At 55.1% G+C, this 22772-nt stretch overlaps 1 protein-coding gene across 2 annotated transcripts in view; it reads right to left on the minus strand.

Moving 5' to 3' along the window:
• The window catches only part of ATG2B (autophagy related 2B), a 65280-nt gene that overhangs the window by 1981 nt on the left and 40527 nt on the right, over nucleotides 1-22772 (minus strand). For both annotated transcript variants that reach the window (XM_045822399.1, XM_045822398.1), the window contains exons 26-41: nucleotides 22317-22387; nucleotides 21634-21710; nucleotides 21187-21357; nucleotides 19218-19359; nucleotides 17152-17354; nucleotides 15917-16143; nucleotides 14809-14917; nucleotides 13807-14001; nucleotides 13083-13184; nucleotides 8260-8338; nucleotides 7757-7964; nucleotides 5168-5237; nucleotides 4727-4809; nucleotides 3995-4116; nucleotides 3573-3727; nucleotides 2752-2901 (exon numbers count right to left, since the gene is read on the minus strand). In XM_045822399.1, the coding sequence (XP_045678355.1) occupies nucleotides 2752-2901; nucleotides 3573-3727; nucleotides 3995-4116; nucleotides 4727-4809; nucleotides 5168-5237; nucleotides 7757-7964; nucleotides 8260-8338; nucleotides 13083-13184; nucleotides 13807-14001; nucleotides 14809-14917; nucleotides 15917-16143; nucleotides 17152-17354; nucleotides 19218-19359; nucleotides 21187-21357; nucleotides 21634-21710; nucleotides 22317-22387 (2164 nt within the window). The remainder of the gene's footprint in view (nucleotides 1-2751; nucleotides 2902-3572; nucleotides 3728-3994; nucleotides 4117-4726; nucleotides 4810-5167; nucleotides 5238-7756; nucleotides 7965-8259; nucleotides 8339-13082; nucleotides 13185-13806; nucleotides 14002-14808; nucleotides 14918-15916; nucleotides 16144-17151; nucleotides 17355-19217; nucleotides 19360-21186; nucleotides 21358-21633; nucleotides 21711-22316; nucleotides 22388-22772) is intronic.

Genomic DNA, 22772 nt, shown 5'->3' on the forward strand with positions numbered 1-22772 from the left:
CAAGGGGGTGAAGCCGTGCGCACGGCTTTGGGGTCCTCACCGCCCGGCCAACTCAGACACCCCTCGGGGAGCAAGCGGCTCTGTTCCACGGCGACCGTGCCCGTGGAGGGCGCGGGGCAAGGAACCCCGGGCTCTCCGGGGAAACGGAGGAGCCCCGTCCCTGCCCAGAATCGAGCCATCGCTCTGACGAGCCAACAAGAGGACCGTTCCTACCCGACACAGCGGGCGGACACACCGAGTATCATGGGGGCGGGGGGGGGGAGCGGAGGTGAAATGAAATACAGAAAACCTAAGAAAAAAAAAATAGGCTCTATTCTTGAAACTCCCTACCAGATAATGGGCAATAAGTGAAACACGAGCCCCCCCTCGAAAAAAAGGCTCACAGTTCATACACGTGTCCCCATTATCTCCCCCCCCCCACTGCCTCTCAGCTGCCCCCCACCCACAGACCATGAGACGGCATCAGCTCGTTAAAACAACTTCCACCGCCCAGTCTGGGGACAACAGGAGGGAGTTCAAACGCAGCCCCGTCACTTGGCCGTGCGACCTCAGACAAGACCCGCACCCGGGGGAAGAACACGCAGTGCGGTGGCGGCTGTGCGAGTTAAACGAGGCACGCACCCGAAGAGCGTGGCACAGCACCGCGGGCACTGCGCGCGCACTAGCTCACTCCGGGGCCGCCGCCGCTGCCGCCCGCGCAGACGCCCCCTGGCGGCCACGGAACAGGGCGACGTGAGCCGCGGGCAGACGCCCTCTCCGGAGCGCCCAACGGGAAGGGTCTGTGGGCCGCACGGCTTGGGTCAGCCGTTCGCTCTTGTTTTTGCCGTCCTCCGAGACGGTGAGCGTCGTCCGTAGCTAGAAGGCCCGCGCGGGGCGGGCCCGGGCCGGCCGCTCCGACCTGCGGAGTCTAGTTCGCTGGCCCTGACCCAGGGGACTGGCCGGCCTGGGAGACCGGCGGGCGGCCTGCCCTGGGACTTGGAGCTGCGCACACCCAGCAGGGGCAGAGACGTTGACCACCGCTCAGGAACCTCCAGCCAAAACGTTCTGGGATGCAGAATTCAGATTCCGTCTACTCAAGCTCACCCTACCACCTCTGCCCACGCTCTGGGCTCCTGCCTGCCTGCCTGCCTCCCTCCATCTTTCACCCTGGCAGCTTCAGAGAGGGAGAACCGAACAGGAGGCCCCGTCCCATCCCCGGTTCCCGTCCCGCTCCACTGCCGACAGGCCGGCCGGCCACGGGCCGCTGGGGCGGCCACGCCTGCTGAGCCTGCTTCCAGCCTCCGAGTGAGGAGAGCCGCCGGCTCAAGGCAGGCACGCCAGTGCCGACGGAAAGCAGATGCAGGTGAAGCGCCTTTCGGGCCGCAGCGCTAGCTGCCCACCGGAGAGCAAGGGTAGCCCAACACCCGCTGCCCTGCTCTGCCCGAGCCCCCAGGGTCACTTCCACACACCTGATACGCCCTAACATATCCACTGATAACGCCCGCCATAATGACCTGCTCCCGCAGGTGACAGGTAATTAAGTCCCTTTATTCTCCCGACTGAATCCCTTTCTAAGAAAAGAGACCCATGGTCTTGCCACTAATAATTTCTCAGGGGCCCTGCCTCAGTGGTCTCCCTGCAGTTTGGGACGTCGGAGGCCACTTCTGTCCACGGAACGGGCTGCCCGAGGCCCTGCTGCCTGCCAGCAGGTGGTGGGGAGACACCTTCAGTGAAACTAAAACACCAACCATCAGTGAACCGCACACTCGAACTCCACGTCACACTAAATGCTGCCTGCCAGCACATGGTGGGGAGACACCTTCAGTGAAACCAAAACACCAACCATCAGTGAACCGCACACTCGAACTCCACATCACACTAACAGGAAGGTCAAAGAAGACCAAGACAGGAGATGCCCCTGACACCGCCGTAAGAGCCAGGGCTCAGCAGCGCGGCTGAATGAGGATGTGGCGATGTCTGGCGAGTGTCACGATGCAAGTTGCTGCGAACCATCAGTCCCACCTCGTGAGCAAGGGGACTTTGTAATGAACCTTCCCACAGCGATGCTTTAGGGGAGAACGGAAACTCCGAGTCCACCAACAGCGAAGCAAATAAACTGTGCTATGCCCACACAGTGAAATCCTGTAAAAGGGGTTACATCTGATGTCTGTACATTGACATGGGCATATCTTGAAAGACGTAAGTTAAAGAATGGTACACGCAACATACCGTTTATGTTAACTTTTAAATACAAGCGATAGGATGTGTTGCTTACGAGTAGATACTCGCAAAATGAAGCTAGGAAACATGTCAGAATAACCTGTCCCATCTTCAGGGCAGTGGAGGCAGGGAAAGGGATCAGGGTGAGCGGGTCACCTGAAAACCTGTGTTTTTCAAACAAACCTGAGGAAATACGGTGAAGTATAAACAGGCACTGCACCCAGCTGGGGAGAACCTGGTGTGTGTGTGTGTGTTATTCCTCACTTGCTTCTGTGAGGGGAGTGGGGTGGCGGGGGGGGGGGGGGGAGGTGGGACGAAGAACAGAAAACTAAAACAGCACGTGCTATTTTTAGAACTCTCTGCAAGACAAAGCCGGTGAGTGAAACAACAGCCCACCAGTCCTGGCCGCCCTCGGCCCTTCCGCATCTGCCCGGCCACAGGCAGCATTTCCGACCCTGCTCCCGGGGCCCGCGGGAGGAGCCCCGGCCACCGCACACCATTTGGGGCAGCGTGGACGCCAGTTCCGGCCCGTCCCGCCCAAGCGGCACCCACCTCCTTCACGACGCTGTAGGCCTTGGCCACCCCTTCCCGCAGGTCCACCGGCTGGTGGGCGAGGCGGTGATGAGGGAACCTCCTGGGCTTCTTGGGCTCGATGGAAAGGGCGCCGGGAGACACCATGTCGTAAGCAGTCTCTGCCGCCGCCTGGGCCGTGATACAGGAAGGAAGGACGGACTCGGAGGAGAGCCTGGGCTGACGGCCCAAGAGCGCACCTCCCACAGGGGGCGGGGAGCGAGAGGGGCTCCCGCGCCCTCCCAGCGCGCCTCCGCAGTGTCGGGATTCTTCGCCAGCACATGCTGCTCTGACAGCAGGAACGTGAGAGCACACGTTCAGAACTAGCGCGCTCGGTTGAGCTGCTCTGTGCGGTCCGCCCCCTGCCCTCGGAGGGCCGTCTCCCTGTCACCAGGCTGGTCAGGAGCTCTCAGGCCGCATAAGGTCGGCTGCAGCTTAACACCTAACATGCAAACCGTCCCTCAGGCACCCCCTGGTCTGGGAGGCCTTCTTTACGTTCAGCCATGACCTTTCCACGTAAATGTGAGACCTGTCCTTGGTAGCTGAACGGTTCTAATTCACCAGAAACAGGCAAACAAATCTGACACTGTGTTCCACTAATTCCGCTAATTATTTAAACGCTGGGTAACCAATTTAAAAAGCAGGAGGATACTAAATCGTTACGAATAAAATATCTATTCTCCACAGTCTGCGTATTTCCACAGTGTCATTTTAAAAACAAAACGACAGAACCGTTCTGCACTGGCTCCCCCCCCACCCCCCAGCCCGCCCCTCGCAGACTCAGGCAGCGGGGGGAGCAGTACCTGTATGGTCTGAACCATCCGGTTGGTGAGCTCCAGGGCGGCCATGGCCGTGCAGGTGCCGAAGGAGGCAGCGCCCCTCTGGAAGCCCCGGACGATGCGGCCGTCCTTCCGGTACTGCTCTATGGGCAGCCAGACCAGGTCCTTCAGGCCTTGCACTGGGATGAGAGGAGAGGCGGCACGGTGAGGTCAGCAGCGGGGCCGGGGCCCCACCCTCCGCTCGCGCTCCAGCCCGGGGCTCCCTAGGCCCTGGGCTCCCTAACCCCCGGCGGGGGAGGCCGAGTTCCGTGTGTGCAACTGCAGAGGTGCCTTTTCTAGAAAGGCGCTCCTCACACAGACTCCCAAAGGCACCCATGACGGGAGGAGGGCACCGTGTCACGGACCAGGTCAAACCGCTGGCCCTTGGATGAAAGCGCAGAGCTCACCTAGCTGCACCAGGGAGTGCATGGGCCCCACGCCTCCCAGGATCCCCGGCAGCTGGTTCTTCCTGATGTCGGTCAGCCACTCGGAGATCGCGTAGGAGAGGAGTTTGTCAACGCCTAGCAAACTGGAGCACACGACTGTTAGTACACAGGGAGGGGAGAGAGATTTGTAGCTCTGGCTAAGTGTGGGGAAGATTTTTACGTAAGACGAAAGAAAATTTACACACGACAAGGACAAAACATGACAGCTGCCCGATCTGAGCACACGTACAAATAAATGCACACACACGTGGCCCAGCTGCGATGTACTAATACCCGCGAGGCTCGGGCAGCACGTGCGAGTGTGTTTTGCCACCGCGCTTATCTCCTGGACACCCACGGCTCCGGCGCGGCACTGACCCAGCGCCTGGAAGCCACACCGTGCGGCTCCTGGCTAGCGAGAGCTGGTCAGGGCCCTGGGAACCTCCAGCCTTTTCACGAAATGAGCTGATTTGCGACTTTGGGACGTCATTAAAAGTCTCCTAACTAGAGCCGTTTTTGAAAAAGACCCCCCAGTTCGAATGACTTCTCCTCGCTCAGGATAAACCTCAGTGAGGATGCTCCGAACTCGAGCTGTCTGCAGACAGTGCCGCAGACGAATGAGGTCGCGCGTGCCTGCTCGGAAAACCCCGCCTTCACCTCCCGCACACTCGCGTGAGCAACCCCCTCGCAGCCTCGCGCGCTGACCCCGCTCACCCGTGCCGGTAGAAGAGCCTCTTCAGCTTCAGCTCCGAGCAGTTCAGCTGCGCCAGACCGATCAAAATTCCCGCCAACGTGCCCTTGAAAAGACAAGTCAAGAGGCCACATTAATGTGTGAATTGAGAGACTCAACGTTTAAAATAGTTATTAGCTGGGAAAGTCAAAGTCATATTCACTAATGAAACTAAAACGTTTAAAACATTTACAGCCAAACAATGCATACTTTATAACAGCTATGACTCAGTTAATATCAAATATTACCCAGGGGTTCTTAAGCAAACGGTATTTCATTTACTGTAAAAACAGAACTAAATTTTAAAACTTGCATTTTATCTCATATATAAAACTATGACAGAAAAAAACAATTTTTTAAACTGAGTTGATCAGAAAAACAAATGGGGTAATTTTGTAGAGTATCTTTATACAAAGTTTCCAAACCTGATCCATTGACACATGTTTGCCATGGTAATCAAGTCGAATGGGAACTTCTGATGTGAATCTGAATTCTCTGAAGATAAAGAAAGGAGGTGAGTTATTGATATGGAAGTAACTATTCCAATAGTTAGTTAGATCTAAATTAATTTGTGCAATTGGAGAATGAAAACAAAACCAAAAATAAATAAAAGAGAATGCCTTTTGGCTTTTCTTTTTCTTAAGGGAATAAAACAACTAAACCGATGTTAACCATCTTATAAGTCATATTTTTTATTATATTTAAAATTCCTCATAAACACCTCTTCCTAGTTTACTAAGCAATATTCATCTTAGGAAAATTTTATTCTAGCTATTTATTCTTAGAAGAATTTATTCTCAATTCATACAGACAGCAAGTTAATAAGAGCAACCCTCAAGATTAAACCAGATAATACAATCATCACCAAAGAGTGAAAAGAAAAGCGGTGAGGAGCCCACTCGTCGCTCCACCGTGAAGCAGAGAGCGGGGGGGGGCAGCGGCCACGGGTCCCCGTTTTCACGCAGGACGCCATCACGGGCAAGGCACCCACCCTCGCTGAGCCAGAATGTCTTTGTCAATCAATACATTTTTAAAATGTTACCTACACTGGTGAGTTTTAACAAGCATTCTTTTCTTTTAATCCTCACCCAAGGACATGTTTATTGATTTTAGAGCGAGAAGGAGAAAAGGAGGGAGACAGACAGAGAGAGAGAGAGAGAGAGAGAGAAACAGCGATGTGGGAAACACTGCCGGTTGCCTCCGGCACGCGCCCCGACCGGGGATCACACCTGCAACCTTCCGCTGCACGCCAGGACCACGCTCCAACCCCCGACCGGCCCGGCCGGGGCTCAGTGAGCGTCCTTGAGATCAACGCTTGTGAACAGAATATCAAAACGCAAGTGCTGGGAGCTCTTCGAGAAAGGGATTGTACGCAGTGATGGCACACGCCACACAAAAGCACTGGCTTCCAAGGCTGAAGTGTGAACCGCAACCTGAAACGCATTTTTGCTACGGAACTAAGGTTGGTGACTGCATCCCAAACCACCCCTCAAAGACGACCGGTCACCGGTCACGAAGAGAGGCCGGGGCCCGGGCCATCCCTGGCCCTCTGAACACGCACCTCCGCGTGCTCCGTGAGCCACGGCCCCTCGCCACCCGTCCCTCCCTCCTTACTCCTCTTTCCTCCTCGACATGCCAGAGGACGAATCACCCGTTTTCACTATTTTTGAGCTCAGTGAAATGGGGATATTTCTGTCTTTTGTTCGCTGTGCCCAGAATAAACTGTGGCGTGCGTGTATATGGTAAGAGCCCAACAAATACTGGGTGGGGCGCTTCTTTTTAACCTTTCGATTTCTTTTGTACCTATTCTCCAGTATCCACAATAACCAAACCGGTAGTTTATGCAAACTGTCACTGAGAAAACACAGTTTTTTGGTCGAAGTTTTTAAGAGAAAACGGTCGACGTGGGGCCGAAGCAGGAGAGGCCCTGCCCTGTGCGGTGGGAAGGCCGGGGCCACAGCGACCGTCCAGCCCAGGCCCTTCCGACGGTCACAGTCTGGGGAGTTCCGTCAATGCACACGATCTTCAAAACACAAAAACCACTTAAAAATAGTCACACTGCAGCCCTGGCCTTGCAGCTCTGTTGGTTACAGCTTCATCCTGCACAGCACGGTTGTGGGTTTGATCCCTGGTCAGGGTGCACGCAAGAGACAGCCAATGAAGATATAATAAGTGGAACGACAAGGCGATGTTTCCCTTTCCCTTTCTCTCTCCCCCCTCCTTCTTCTCTCTCTCTCATCAATAAATGTTGAAAAACATTTACAGCGCTCGCTTTGGGCCGAAGTCCAACCTCAGGGCTTAGAGGGAAAGACGGAATCTGGGGGCCCCCGAGGTCAGTGGGACAGGAGCACAGAAGACCAGGGAAGGCGGCACAGGACCCCTCACAACACAGGAGCGTTTCATCGTCTCCCTCTGTCCCTCCTGCAGGGCCGAGGCTCCGGCCACCGCCGAGGGCTGGGGAAGAAGGAAGCGGGGAAATGAAGGGGTGTGCGAAGGAGGGATGCACCCCCACGTGTAAGAGCGGCCAGGGCTGGCGGCGGCAGCCCCGGGGCCGGCTCAGCCACAGGGGGGAGGGCCAGGAACGACGCGGCAGCGATGGGGGAGGACAGACAGAGAAAGCTGGATAGTAGAGTTCCCGCACGGAAGAGGGGAGGAAGGTCGACGCTGAGGTGGGTGAAGGAAAAGAGGAAGGGAAGGAGGAACAGGACGGCTCCGTGTCTGAGGAGGCACCAAGAAGCCGTCTAGGGACTGGGAAGGGAGGGGCAGCGAGAGGGAGGAGGGAACTGCCGCTACCGAGTCAGCAGAGAGGCGAACCCTCGCCCTGGGCCCCTGCCTGCAAAATGGGAGGGGACGTCAGGCGGGGCCACACGTGGGCAAGTACACGCTGCCCCCAGCCGACGGCGGCGGTGCAAAGAGAAGCTGATGTGACCTCACGACCACCGTACACCAACGCGTTAAGGGACCACCTTCAAATCTCGAAAAGAACGTCATGGGATCAAAACGAAAGGGTTCACCTAAAAAACACGGGCTGGTCACTAAACGACACGTCCTCGGCCGAGAGGTCCTTCTCGCCCTCCCCGTTCGCCACCTCGGCGGAGCCGGCGCCCCCGTCCGGCGGAGGCTGCCGCGGCCCGGGGAAAGACAGGACCAGGCCGGGCTCCTTGGAGGTGCTGGAGCGCCGCGGCACGCTGCAGGTGACGTCGGACCCTGGGGACTTCTTCACTGGAAAGGCAACGTGCAGGTGAGAAAACGGGTTTGCCCCCTTCCGGCCGCCATCCCAGCCCGCCCAGGTGCGACTCGCTTTGCCCCGTTTCACCCGATAAACCGCTACAGAGAAAACCGACTTTCACCTTTCAAAGTATTACTTTCACATGAACTGCAACCGCACAATTTAACAAAAACACACACAGAACACATCTGTCTAAATGGAAATGAAGACTACATAAGTACATGCTCAAAAAGGCCTAGTAACAAAACCCACGCAGTCGTTCGACTTTCTCAACCTCACACTCAGTACCTTCTGGATCGGGAGCCGTGAGAAGCTCTACCTCTGCAGACAGGCTGGTGAAGAAGTCCTTCAGGAAGAACAGGGCGTCCTGGAATTGAGAGACGTAACAATGAGTAACAGGAGGGGGAGGTTCGTCTGTTTGCCCGTCTCTCAAACCAAGCATCTGAAAGTCCTGCACTGTAAGTCGTTATTCCGAGACGGCTGTACTTGGCCGAGTCCTCAGGAGAGGCAAGGTGGTGCTCCCGGTCTCTCTCGCACACACGTTCACACACGCTTCCCCTGAGAGCTTACGGACCCTACGGGCGTGAAAACCAAGACCCTTTTGATCGGGGCTCCCGATCAAAGCACGTGTGCCCTTTCCCAAGCAGGTGACACTCTCCCCGCCGTCCCGTGTCCGCTCCCACTCCCGCCGCTCGCGGTGGCCCTGCTGACGGTGACAGCTGGTGCGCCCCGGGGGCTCACGGCTGCCTTCACAGTCCTCTGTCTGACGCCTGCTTCTACCTCTACGCCATGCTGCCCCAGTACGCTCTTCGCTGGGCGTGATGTTCGAGACGAAAATTCAGAATGAGCGAAACCGCCCATTCAGTGTGGCCTCTCTGACATTACAGGATCGCAGGCAAACGCGCGTGGCTCTGTCTCGGTGTCGCGCAGGTGAGCCGCACCTGCCCGTCATCGGCAGCTCCGCCCGCGTACCTCGCTCGGACACCCGGACGGCGACTCCGAGGACTCAGCCCGGCTCCTGACCACATTTGCGCGAGTATGAATACTCAAGGTCAGAAAGGTGTTCTCCCAGGGAACACGGCAGGCGGGAGGGGGGAACACGCAGGTAGCTTCGACAGTATTGGAAACCCTCTGCTTCTGCAGTAGGGCAGTGGGTTCATGAGTTACTCATTATGCTTTGCACGTGTCTATTTATATATTTACGTTATATGCATTCATTATATATGGCTATATAGGTGTATGTATATATCTCTCAGATATTAGATGTTAACAGTGAATAGTATCTAAAACGTTATTCTTTGGCCTCTAGATGGTGGTATTTTAATGCTATGTTTTTTACTATGACTGCCTTCAAAAAACAGAAAACCCCAGGCATAAATATGCTTTTTTAAAAAGGGAAGACTAAAGAGACGGTGGTTTGCCCATTCTCACTGTAAATGCACCAAACAACAGACAACGGGACACTAACCACCAGCTTTGCAAAGTGCCCTCCGAGTTTCAGGTCCTGGCATGGGTGCTACCCTCTTCACAAGTCCCAAGAGAAAATCACCTAAATGTACAACTAGCAACGCAGGGATGCCCCAGAAAAGGGAAACCAATGGCACACGAGCACGGGAAAAGACGTGCGGCATCCTGGTGGTCGGGGAACTCCACACTGCAGCCGGCACGCGCACCGAGCACAACGGCTGGAGCCAGAAAGACGGCACGCCTGGGCTGGTCATGGCCGCAGCGGCCGCACTTCTCGTGCCCCTGGGCAGGAGCGCGCGCCGGCCGGTGCAGCCGCTTGGGAAAACTGCCGCGCCGTTCCTCATGACGGTTAAACACACGCCCACCCTGTGACCCGTAACCCCTGTCCACGCTGCCCGGTACACACGAAACCGAGTGCCCACACAGAGACGAGCACGCCCGACAGCTTTATTCCTCCAAGCCGGAAACAAGAAAGCGCCCTGAGTGTAAATCACGAGTGAGCGAGTAAACGAGCGTGGCAAACCCACGCAAGGAGCCACCCCTCGGCGGCAGGGGTGGAGAGGCCGCCGCTGACACACGCCACGGCGCGGACGGCCCCCACGGGCACGCAGGCGAGGGGCCGGTCACAGCTCCGCTTACGCAACGCGGTGGGATGGTGAACGCTCACCTGGGGCGGCGTTGGAGCGGAGGTCGGCGGCTGCTTTGGAGTGGTGGAACTCAAAGACGTGGTTTATTGTCCATGCTAAACTCGGACTATAAGACAGTTATTTTCTAGCTTTAGATTCCTGCGGCAGAGGGTCGTAACGGTGCGGCGTGACAGTGCCAACAGTGTTAGCTCTCAGCGCCGCACTCGGGCAGCGAAGTCATGGTGCTGAAAACCCGCCTGTGCGCGCCCTGGCCCTGCCGCGGGCTCGTCACTTCCAGCCTCAGTGGAGCACTCACCTGTCTTCCTACCCGAGTGGCCTCCCGGCTCACCTGATGACCTGGACCAGGCCCTCGTGCTCCCACCAAAACCTTAACGAGGCTAACGCTACAGCCTTCGTTAAGCCCCACTCAAGCGTCACCGCCTCCAGAAAGACTTTCCTGAGCACCCCGCGCTCTTTCCAGCCCCCCGCCTGGCCCGGGAGCCCTCTGCTGCCGGGGCCTCTCACCGGCACCCCGTCTTTACCACCTGCGCGCCCCACAGGTGTTGAGTCAGGTTTCGTGTCGGTGTCCCCACACTGCACGGAGACCTCTGAGGATGCGTGTTCACCTCTGCAGGCCCGGCATCCCTGCACAGAACTGGGATGAGCCTGGCATTCAGCAAAGGTTTGGACTTAATGAGCATGTCTTCCCTCCACAGGTTTCCAGGCAGCGCGACGCTAAGATTCTAAAGCGAACGCTAAACTGGGAGAGTCCGGAGGTCTGCCCCTTCCCATTTGGAATCTCAAACTGCCCGGTCCCACGACCTTATCCTTGTCTACTCAGGAGATCGCTCCCTCAGCCTGGTTTCCGGCCTGCCTGCCCCTCGGGCCCGCTGAGCTTTGGAAGCCGTTGCACTGAAATGCAACAGCAATGCAGGTTTTTTTAAACGCGAGAAAACAATGTGTTGCTTTCACACTTACTGCCTATGAGCCAGCGAAGACGAATAAAGCAGAGATATGCTTGGAAAGAAAACTATTGCTCCATGTGTTACTGCTCATCGACCGACTTCCTTTCAAGACAGAAGAGGAAGCCTGGCTGGCGTAGCTCAGTGGATTGAGCACGGGCTACAAACCAAAGCATCGCAGGTTCGATTCCCAGTCAGGGCACATGCCTGGGTTGCAGGCCACGGCCCCAGCAACTGTACAGTGATGTTTCCCTCTCTCTCTCTTTCTCCCTCCCTTCCCTCTCTAAAAATAAATAAATAAATCTTAAAAAAAAACAAAACAGAAGAGGAAGAACACGACTACCTGCTCTTCAGTTCAGATAAGCGTTTTCTGCCTCAACACCCGGCGGGCCGCTCGGAGAGGACGCAGACCGGAGGGGCCCCGTCGTCCCCGGGAACGTGCCTCCCGGGGCTCACCGGCCTGCGTCTTCGCGCCCGGGTGTGCGTCTCGGGGGGGTCACTTCTCATTCCTCCTCAGTTCAGTCATTACATTTACTTCCCTGATGTTTTCTCTGAGGTTAACAGTCCCCCATTTTAAAGTCATAATGCTGTGCAGTTCTAAAGAAGACATGAAGCTCACTATTAAAGAAAAAAAATCTACTAAAGAAAACTGGGCTTGCTGAGTCTGGTCAAGCCACGCCATAAAGACGTACCTTGCTCAAATTCTTGCCCCCACGTGACTCCCACAGGTGAAACTTCCCACCAATACCTCACCCCGTTCCTGCCAGGCCCGTGTACGGACAAATCAGACTGTGGGTGTCAGGAGACCCTGTTCGCCCGACGGGAAAACCCAGCTCTGAAGTGCCCCTGGGTAAGTCTGCCGCAGCTCAGGAGCCACAGGTGTTCACGTAAAGTTGCGCCGAACCTCTCTGCTTCAAGGTACATTAGTCTATGCCTATGTTTTGTTTACGAAATAAATATTATTTACACTTATTCCTGAAATAGCTGTTACCATATTTAAACAACAAATCAGCATTATTAGGTTGCTATGAAGTCAACAAATAGCGCCACCGCTGCACACTGACCCCACCTCCAGCCCCAAACGCGCACCCACGTCAGCTGTGGGGGGCGGGGCGGGGGGTTGGGGGGTGTGGCTCCAGAGGCAGTGTTTCCGGACCCCCACGGACTCCCTTCAGCTGTGACGTGCTTCCGTCGGAACATCTTTGGTCTCTCACATCCTGCGCCAGGCACCGAGCTTAACATTTTCATTCCCTAGTCTCGCGTAACCCTCTTTTTAAAAAAAGACACTTCACGTATTACTGTTTCTTCAGTTTTACCTATGAAGAAACTGAGGCTGGAGGAGTTAAGTCACTTACCCCCAAACCACCAACTAGTAAAAGAAAATTCAGACGTAAACCCAGGCCTGACCCCAGGCCAACGCCTTCACCACCGCAGAGCGCCGCGCCTCCACATGTACCGAATCAAGTTTGCAGGAGACGCACCGACTGTGCTTTGCACAGCATCTGGCTCAAAGCAAAGCCCAGAGTAATGTGACGAGATGCTTGTTGGAATACGGGAAAGTGGATTTCTTTATGTCTTTCCACAAACCCCTGCTGTCTGCGACCCGTTGAGGTGCCAGGGTACTAATCTGTCCTTTTCCCCAGGGCAGAAGGGACTGTCTTCCAGTTGCGGTGATTAAGACGCAATCCTCTAAATCTCTCAATCACACAGCAGGGGTTCCCTCAAGACTCTGACCGTACCTGCACGTGTGCATTAGAGGCAGGGAGGCGAGAGTCAGAGTGAGGGGCAGGTTCCAGTGCTGTGCCCTGCAGACAACACCTGGGGGACGGGCACATCGAAGCACGTCGACTCGCCGGGAGCCCAGCTTCCGAGAGCCCCGGGAACCAGCCCTGCTCTTCACCAGCACCAGTGTGTGCCAACAGAGCGACCTTCCCAAAAGTTAAACAAGGACTTAACGCCACTGAACGGAGCCTCTCCCGCCCCCCCCCCCCGAACATGAATGCGGGTCGGGTGTCTCCTGCTGGCCTGCCCCCTGGAGGGCGCCGGCCCCCCGAACCTGGTCGATGTTGAGGCGCAGCGGCATGAGCGACACCCTCAGGCAGCACTCCTGCGGCGACCGGCCGGACTCCGGGCGCACGTGCAGCGCCTTCACCGTCAGCTGCGAGACAGAAAAGGGAAGGCCGTGTTGTCCCCGGTGATGCTGTGACTCTGTCCTCATCTTACAAAGAGAGACAGACGTTACATTCCCGTTCCCTGTGCTGGCACAAACAGTGGACTAGTTTACCCTCCTTCCTTAAAAACCTGAATGCGAGTTTTTGGGGTCACGCACTCCCCCCGGGAGCCTGTGGAAAGGTACGGACTCTCCGTACCAGCGGGAAAGTGCGTATGACGCACGTGCGGTCTCCACGGGGCCCGCCGAGCCCCCGGAGCTGGCCCGCAGACCCGCGTTCCAGAGACCGAAGTCCCTGGCTAGGCCCTGCTGTTCCACTAACAACCTGAGGTGTTAGACATCGGAACCCCTCCAGCAGCACCAAACGTCTGGTGCAGATCACTGCGGAGTTCGGGGCTTCCCCAGATAGCGTTATGTGGGCAATTTTATCCCTGGAAGCGACGAGCAAAATAGTTTTTAAGCCATAAAACTTCAGGCAGCACATTTAAAAGGGGTCTCCGGATTAAACTGAGAAAAATCAGGCAGTCATTTCCCCCATCTAACTCCCGTGCCGTCAGATAGGACCGAACCCCTGCCTGCGACCCGCACGACGGGAAGCACCGCCGCTCACCATGCTGGAGTGAGCCTTCCGGGGCATCTCCTTGCTGCAGTACAGATACAGGAACTTGTTCATCTGCGAGGCGGCCAGGCGGTCCCGGATCTCCAGGTCCTGCACCACCAGCACCTGCCGGGAGACCGGCTGCTCCAGCAGGCTGGAGTCGCACTCCGGCCTGCACGGCGGGTAGACCTCGTGCTGGAACTTGACCTTCAGAGACAGGGGAGGGAGCACAGAGCCATCTTGACCTCTCAGTCCACCCGGGCTTTTCCCTTGGCAGCGCAAAGCAACACGCGCCGCAGCCTCTGAGTTCTCGGCTTCCCCACCCACTTTCGGAGAACGCGACGTTCCTTCGTTCGCTCACTTCCCTATGGACCTGCGTGCGCCTGCCACAGGATGAGCTCGGCCGGCATTTCTCTTCTGAGCTTGGTAAAGCCCCTACCCTTCTGAGGCAAAGCCCTCCGAAGGAATGAGACATGAAATGATCATCTTGCACAGCTATGAAACTGCTCAAAATGGACCGATGAAAGCCGGGTCCAGGCCACAGAGCAAGCAAGGACACCCTGAAATAGACGGAGCTGACTTCACTGTAGTATCTCCACGTTAGGCGCCCTAACAGATGACACTCAGCACCGTCCCAGACGAGCGGCAGAATTGCACGCACAGGACGTCACTGGGGGCCCGGCCCCGCTGCTCCCCACCCCCTCACAAAGGACCCTGCAGGCTGCTGCCCCACGGCAGGCCCTCCCAGGAAGGCACCCCAGGCAGCGGTCCCCAAGTGCGGTGCTGCAAGAAGCAGCATCAGACTCGCCCGAGAACGCGTTAAAAATGCCTGTCTGTGGGCCCTGCTTCCAACCTACCAAACCAGAGCCTTGGGGGCCCACAGCCTGCATTGCTGGGACAAGCCCTCAGGGGGCTCTGGTGCCTGCCTACACGTGGGGGACGGGGCGGTGCACTGATGAACCCTCACGAGGCTCCTCCTCCAGTGGGATTTTTCCTTTCCAAATGCCATCTTACCTTGCTTAACTGTATTTCCATTAGAAAGTCATGGTTCCTTCCTTTTCCCCCACACACCGTATTGCGTCCATGTCTTGTGGGTGTGTGAGAGGGAGAGCTGTGGGGACTGCTACAATGGGGAAAAAAAAAAACTCTTGTTAAGGGAATATTCAGAGAGAGGCAATGACCAGCCTCAGGAAAAACAGCAAGGCGAGAAAAGAGTAAGACCACGGAACTGTCCGGCTACACAGACTGAATGACTGTCCGGCAAAACCGCAGCTCTTATACTTGGAGACGCTGAGAACATGAATTTCGTTACGGACCTTACTAAGGCCATCGTCGGCTCGGCAGGCCGAAGTAAACCCTGACTGTGATGTGGGTGGTCGTGTCTCAGGACGGACCTGGACAGGAGACTCTGTTCCTTGTTACGTCAGAAACGCCCTACAGTCAGAGTGCAAGTCCCAGAAATCCCAGTGAGTACGGAAGAGAACTACAGTCAACACCCAGTGTTTACAAAATTACCTTTCAACAGAAAAAGCCACTACACTGCTGTGCCTGAGGGTACCACCTCGTGAAGCCTCTTCTGCAGCTCGCCACCCCGGGGAGAACGCCCGGCCTGCTCCCCAGTTCGCCACGCAGTTCCCCCCAGCTCCACCAAGGGGCCCCCCCCCGCCGTGTACCAAGGACTCCGGGAGCACGGACCCTGCGTGGCACTCCGTGGGATATCGGAGATTCCGGGTCGGCCACGGTCCCTGCCTCCGACGCATGCTTGTCCCGCCCTCACCTGCACACACCCGTCTCTCCCTGGGGGACCCAGGCCAGTGTCCAGGTGTATTCAGGTTAGGGACTGTGCCCCTCCCACAGGCTCTGGCACACGCAGGTATGCCAGAAACACTTTGCAGAACGGAGATCACCTAAGTCACCACATTTCAGTAAAAACGCAAACGCTGCAAACAAGGTTACGCAGCAGAAAACTCTAACACTAACATTTAAAGAGTAACGCTTAAACTACAGCTTTTTAGTACTGCTTTTTAAACAATTCTTGAAGTGGGGGAACGCTCTGTATTTTTCTACAAAAAGAATACGCTGCCCTGCCAGATGAACTTCCGTAGACGCCGATTTAACTCACATGTAACTCTTGGCTGGAGAAGTAGGGGGCGCTGTTCCGAAGTCCTTCCCCCCATACAGGTGCCACACGAGGGAGACTTCTTTGACCACGTAGCGAACCACGGGCGGGGGGAAGTGCACGGGGGCCCTGCTCCTGTCCGTCTTCTTGGCGGGCAGGCTGAAGTAATTGTCTCTTATCACGATGGCGTCGTCCACCATTATTTTTACCACGGGCTCTTCTTCCTTCTCCTAAGAGAAAGGAACAGGTGAGGCGCGCTGTCTCAGCTCAGGGAAAATCGCCGACTGTGCTGCCCGTCTCACCGAGATTTCCTGGTTCTGCCTTCTTTCTAGTAGTTTCCACGTATGAAGTGGGAAAGGGGGTACTGACACGTACAATCCCATAAGATATTCTGTATTATTAACCATAAAGGGGACTCCCTGTTCCATGCCGATTACTCCACGAGGAATTTCTCTAATCTGCAGTTGACTTGTACTGTACGACTGACAACAAAAGGGTGCAGGTCTCGTGTGTGTGTTGAAGTGTGTGTACACGTGTGTGCATCTGTGCACAGTTAATTCCAAGTCAACCCTGCATTCCCAATCGGCCACACGTCAACATCCTGACCAAACTACCGTCTTCCTGACAGTGAGTTCGTCCTGAGTTTGGTGGCCTTTATTCTTTCAGGTCCCCAGAGCTCAGCCACATAAATGCACTCACCTACTGAGTTACCACTGGGCACTCTGAAACACATGCACACTAAACAGTGACACACTTTGAACGGGGTTCGGTTCTAGCACCGATGCTGAACCACTTGGGTCAGTGAGCTGCGGATGCATTCAAAGCAAACCACGGTTTTAAACGTGAGCGCGACCCTAAAGAGGGAAACTGAGTGGAAAAGCTATCAGCCCTCAGCCCCCTCACAAGCCACTTCCCCAGTCCTGGGACCCGCACATCTGTGCAGCGCCCCTTCCCGCCACGAAACTCCCCGACCCCCAGAGCCATCTCACTGCCCACGACAGTCACGGCTCAACCACCCACGGAGGAGACTTCACGAGCACAGAGCATTCTTCTCTGAGTCTCGGAGAGATCTGTCATGGCAACAGGAATGCGTAGCGAACGCTCACAAAGCATCGGCAGTAAATCACAAAATATTTCTGAACTGTGAACAGTCGAAATCTAAAGACTCTCTTTGGGCCTCTGGTCAACTCAGCGTGTGATGCTGTCACGGGGCGGCCGTGATGTTACCGATGTATTACCTGAACGGTCGCTCTCGGCGCAAAAAGAATGCAGAAGTCGTCGCTCTCAGCGGGCGCACCCGTGGTGGCGTCACCGAGCAAGCGGTGGGTGAAGGAGGCGTACGTGGGGCCGGGCTCCTGGGACGCGTTCCCGCTCTCGTCTGGGAACAGGAAGAGGTCCGAACAGCATGGCTCCTGAGTGTGCGACTGCTCATCCAAGACGCCTGGGAAGGAGACGCAGCAGTCATCTTCGGCACGCTGGGAGACACCAGCAAAAACACCGAGGACGCGCGCGGTCGCCGAGTGTCAGAGCAACAGACAGTGTGCTGAGTGCTCCCACCCGCAAAATCCCTGTTTTTTTCTTGCAATTATCCTCTGCCTACTAATGAAAAGACCAAAAGTGAGTTGGAAGTTCTCTGCAACAAGGGTAAAGGATGGTCTCCTGAAGTGACACTGTCTCCTCTTAGCTCCGTGGTGTCAGGGAAGCGCGGGAACGTGGCGGCAGCTGGCCCGTGCACGCTGGAGTTCGCACGCTGACAACCCTGGCTTGTGGGCACGGCTCCGGAAGAAACCTCCTGGACCATGGGGCACGGGCCGGGAAAACGGGTGGTGCCCAGCGCGCCCTACCTACAACTGCAGGGACTCTCTGCGTGTGGAGGGCGGGGCAACGGCTGCGGAAAAGATCCCCGCGCGACGCCACGCCACACGGGGCACCTGTTCTCAGGAGCTCTTTCAACATGCTGTGCACCAAAGAGGGCATTTGCATAAAAATTTCTTAAGTAAACGTACACTTTTATACACTGTCCTTCATACCACCCCCACCAAGTCCTTCTCTGTTCAGTCGTCACACCAAACACTTACTAGGGACTGAAAACAAAGTGGCATTTGGCCTCAAGGAGCTCACGGGCGCGATGCCAAATCCTCCAGGGCAGCACCTTGAACTTACTCACCCTTGCAAGCACCCAGGGCCTAGTCCAGAGTCTCGTACATTGAAGCTGCTCGGTAAACAGCCAGCAAATACTCCCCCCACGTAAGGAGGCGAGCTGCTAACGCTCACTACAGGTGACGCGGCGCATAGGAAGCCGCAGGTTCCCACTGGCTTCCTTACTTCTCATTTAGGATGAAAGCCACAGTTGATGCTCAAGTCTCATGATGCCATAAAGTAATTTTAATAATTAAGAGTCACAGCATACAGAAATAGCAAAATTCATCCAATTAGAAAAAAAATATTTTCCAGATACACGCTTCAAAACATTTAGGTACTTCCCACCCGGTCCCTCCCAACTTTGCTGTCTAGATCTTTCCTGTAAGAGGGGGCGGCCCGGTCTGCTGGGTGACCAGGGCTCCCTCGTGCCTTTGTCCCCGCCTCTCGATGCTAACAGCCTTGCCGAGATAGCTTCCCTCTCCCCTCTACGTGCCTAAGCCCTATCCACTTTTCTTAGAGATTTTATTTGTTTGTAGGGAGACGGAAAAGGAGGGAGAAAGAGAGGGAGAGAAACATGGGTGTGGGGGAGAAACACTGACTAGTCGCCTCTTGCACACACCCCAACCGGAACCGGCCCGCAACCCAGGCGTGTGCCCGACGGGGAATCGAACCAGCGAACTTTCGCTTTGCGGGACAACACTCGACCAACTGAGCCACGTCCGTCAGGGCCGTCCTGTCCGCTTTCAAAAGCCACCTTCTCGCACGGTCACTCAGGTCCAAAGCACTGGTTCCAACGCCTGCCCGACAGCAGGTGCAGTATATCCCAGTCCGAAGCGCCTTCCATGTTATCGCTTCTGCGTCACTCTAGGTCTGGTTCAGTGCCAGTTTGTTGCACTGACCGACAGATAAGCTACCAGAAAACACAGGTTCTGCCTCCCACTCAATCTGCAAGCCCACGCACAACACCCCGGCGGGTGTTCTTCACCCGCGAGACACTCGGTCAACACAAGCTGACTGACTCGTAGGCGAGTACCCGCCACACCCGGACCCGTTTCTTCTCTAACGAGCCGCTCACAGGAGAGGGGGGAAGAACTCGAGCCTCAGCGCCTCCACCGCCCCGCAGCGCCCCCGCCCCCGCAGAGTCCGCGGCCTTAGGCCTTACCGTTGGGCTGCGGCTTCGCGGCCTGGCCGGCCTGGTGCGCGTCGGCCTCCTCCATGGCGTCGCTCATCAAGTCGCGCAGCATCTGCTGGTCCGCTTCGGGGAGCCCCGGGCCGCGGGAGGGGGGCGGGCCACCGGGGTCTGCCTGCAGCCAGGAAGGCTGATGAGAAAGGGCCGCGCCCGCCCTAAGAAGCCCACCAGCCCACGTGATGCCGTCCCCGGGACGCACCCCGCGTCACAGAAGCACCAGACACGGGGGCACGCTCGTTTTCCATCTTCTGCCCAGCGGCCGTGACGTGTACGCTGTGAGTCTTAGTGCCACCCGCACCCTCACAACTACCGGCTCACAAAGGTCATGTCACTGCCTCGGAACCAGCCCAGGAGCCAGCCCAGGGAACCCGGGTCCTGAAGAGGCAGCACGTCAGGAGAGAGAGAAGGAGGGAGAAGGGCCGTGGGGCTGCGGAGGGAGGGCCTCCCCCCGTGGAGTCCGACCCGCTCAGACCCCAGCGACAAGGACTTCCAGGCCTTCGAGGCCAAGTCACCGGAGCTCACGGCCTCGCCGCTTGGGATGAACACATACCTCGGGGCAGTGGGGGGCACACACAGGAGGGGAAATCTACGGGTGGTGGTTCATGGGGTCCCGTGCCAGCCCTGACCCTCAACCGGTTCGGTCAGTGACCTGTGGGTCCGTCAAATCCAGACCAGGTTTTTTAAGTGTGAGCATGACCCTGAAGCGGAAAGATCCCCACGACCAGAGAGAAAGGGGGTGGGGGTGGTAGAAGGGGGTACAGGGGGGATAAAGGGTGGTGGAAGGAGACCTGCCTTTGGGTGGTGAGCACACAGTACAATATACAGGTGATGTATTAACTGCACACCTGAAACCTATACAATTTTATTAACCAGTGTCACCCCAATGAATTCAATAAAAAAGTAAAAAACAAGCAAAATAAAAATAATAGAGTAAAATGGAAAGATCCAACTTGAAAAGGACAATTTAAAATAGCTTTCAGTAAACCGGAGAGGGCTTCCACAGAGAGAACAGAGGGTCGGGGTAGGGAGGGCGTGTCCCAACGCCCCGTCCTCAGCGAGAGCAGGGCAGCAGTAAGACCAGGAGCAGACACCCACCAAGGGTCAGACGGCCCTGGATGACCCTGCAAGGCCACTCAGGCCCACACGGGGGCGCCCCACCCCGCGGGCCCTGCGCGGTCTGCTCACAGAGGAGGCCTGAAGGAGAATGAAAACTCGCTTGGCTCAGAGATGACAAAAACGCTAAGCAAACTGGGCGTGGTTCGATCTGGACACCAGAGAGGGCAGGGAGGTGGCCCCTGGGGGCGTGAGAAGCCACTGAACCAGGAATCAAAACATCTGAGTTTTGTTGCCACTTCTGCTACTAACTGTGGAAAATCACTAAATTCTCGGGTGTTAGTTTATTCATCTGTGAAACAGGCAATCCCCGCTAACCTCTGCAGCGCACTGGGCTAAAGGAAGTCGAAGAAAGCAGACTGGAAACTGGATAGTATCACAGACAAACAACAAAGACGGAAAGCACAGTGATACAGATCAGTCTTCTGGTAACAGTACCACCACCTGCCACCTCTTTTCTCGTGGGACTTTTACGTGCAACTTGCACAGAACAAGCTCTTACACGGCAAGTGTTTCCTCTCTTTCCTCGGGACAGGTGAAAGTAACTCAAGTCTAAAGAGAAGTGTGATGTCGGTTGAGGAGATGAATGTTCTGAGACACAGAATGTCCAACAGCAGAATGGTTCTCCGAAACGGCCCGTGGAGTCACCTTCCCAGGCCCCATCAGCCCCGAGGGAAGGCACGGACGGGTGACAGTTCAGTTTCTTCTCTACCTCACGACTGTCTGAGGACTATGCCGACGTGGGCATGGCCCTCACGCAGCCGGACTGGGGTGGGGGGGTGGGGGGGGGCAGGGGGGAGGTGCGAAAGGGCGGTGCTGCCGACCGTACCGGGGGCTTTCTCTGGGGGGCTCCCGGCTTCGTCTCCGCCCGGTGAGGCGCCTGCAGGTCCCCGTAGCTGGCCACGTACTGGATGAGGTTCATGAGCGCGGCGCAGGAGTCGGAGCAGGTCCGGACGTGGATCACGTCGCTGGAACAGTGCAGCTCGAAGCGCGAGTCCGTCTGGGCACAACACGGGGACACGGGATGCAGTGCTCTCCCGACGGGAGACAGGGACCGCCTCTCGCCGCGCGTTTATATTACACACGGAGTCCTGTGACTATCGGCTCTGCCCCGGGGGACGTGTGTTCATGGTAACTCGGTCTTAACTTTAAAATAGTTTATCTACCTTTGAACAAGGTTAGGTAAGTGGAAAAACAGTTTTAAAGTCAATACATTTTTAGTCTCTCCAATAAAAATTAAGACAGCTAAAGCTTTCCACTCATTTTAATAACTTACCTGCTCTCCGTCAGAATCCGACTTCACTGCAGTTATGGTTAATTCCAAAAGTCCCATGTCCATCACCCGAACATAATCTGAAATTTTTTAAAGTAATCAATAAAATGTTTGAGTACGGCTTTCCAAAAATGCTTACCCAACACTTAACAAAACTAGCATCTCTTGCCCTGGCTGGTGTGGTTCAGTGGATTGAGTGTCGGCCTGAGAACCAAAAGGTTGATGGTTTGATTCCCAGTCAGGGCACGTGCCTGGGTTGCAGGCCAGGTCCCCAGTACGGTGGTGTGCAAGAGGCAACTGATTGATGTATCCCTCATACATCAATGTTTCTCTCCTTCTTTCTCCCTCCCTCCCCTCTGTCTAAAAATAAATAAATAAAATCTTTTTTAAAAAACTGTAATCTCTTTACACTTTGTGGTAGGCAGTGCTGTATCTATAATGCAACATAAATATGGTTTCATCCTACAAAAATCCTACAAAAAATTTTATTTCATTAGAAACAGAATGTCTTATATGAAATAGAATATATATAATTTGATGCACTTAAGATCATTATAACTTCAAACTAATATTTAATAAAATCCCTAGTTCACTGGCATTATTCCAGAGTTAAATGCTTTATGATACTCACATAAAAACAATTAAAAAGCACTCATCTAACCTAATTAAGTGTTTTTAACCCTTACCTCTATTCAGATTAATAGTGACAGTATTACACTTGTCAGACAGATGCAGCGCAGCTTCGTCCAAGATTATTCTGAGGGGGAAAAAAGATAAAATCAACATCTAAAAAACTAACCTCAGATATACGCCACTTGATCACTATATACTTAGCTGTATCATTCTGACACATTATCTTAGTCATGTGCAGCTTCTAACTTATAAATGTCACGTAATGTTTCTTTAAAGCGCATTGCTGCTGAGTTCCAGGAACATTTAAGTGGTGTAAAGAATGAGATTAAATCATCTGCTCAAATTAATGCTACATTTTCAGCATCTTTTTAATAGACGCCCAAATTCAGAAGGTTTTAATTATGAAAATAAAGTGTATCAGTGTTATGGGAAGTTTATATATATATTTTTAAATAAACAAACAACCTCGAGAATCATTTCCTCCCTAACAATGATACGCAGTAATGAAT

Source organism: Phyllostomus hastatus, unplaced genomic scaffold (assembly GCF_019186645.2).
Source record: "Phyllostomus hastatus isolate PE091 unplaced genomic scaffold, TTU_PhHast_1.1 phas_scaffold_501, whole genome shotgun sequence".
Classification (NCBI taxonomy): domain Eukaryota; kingdom Metazoa; phylum Chordata; class Mammalia; order Chiroptera; family Phyllostomidae; genus Phyllostomus; species Phyllostomus hastatus.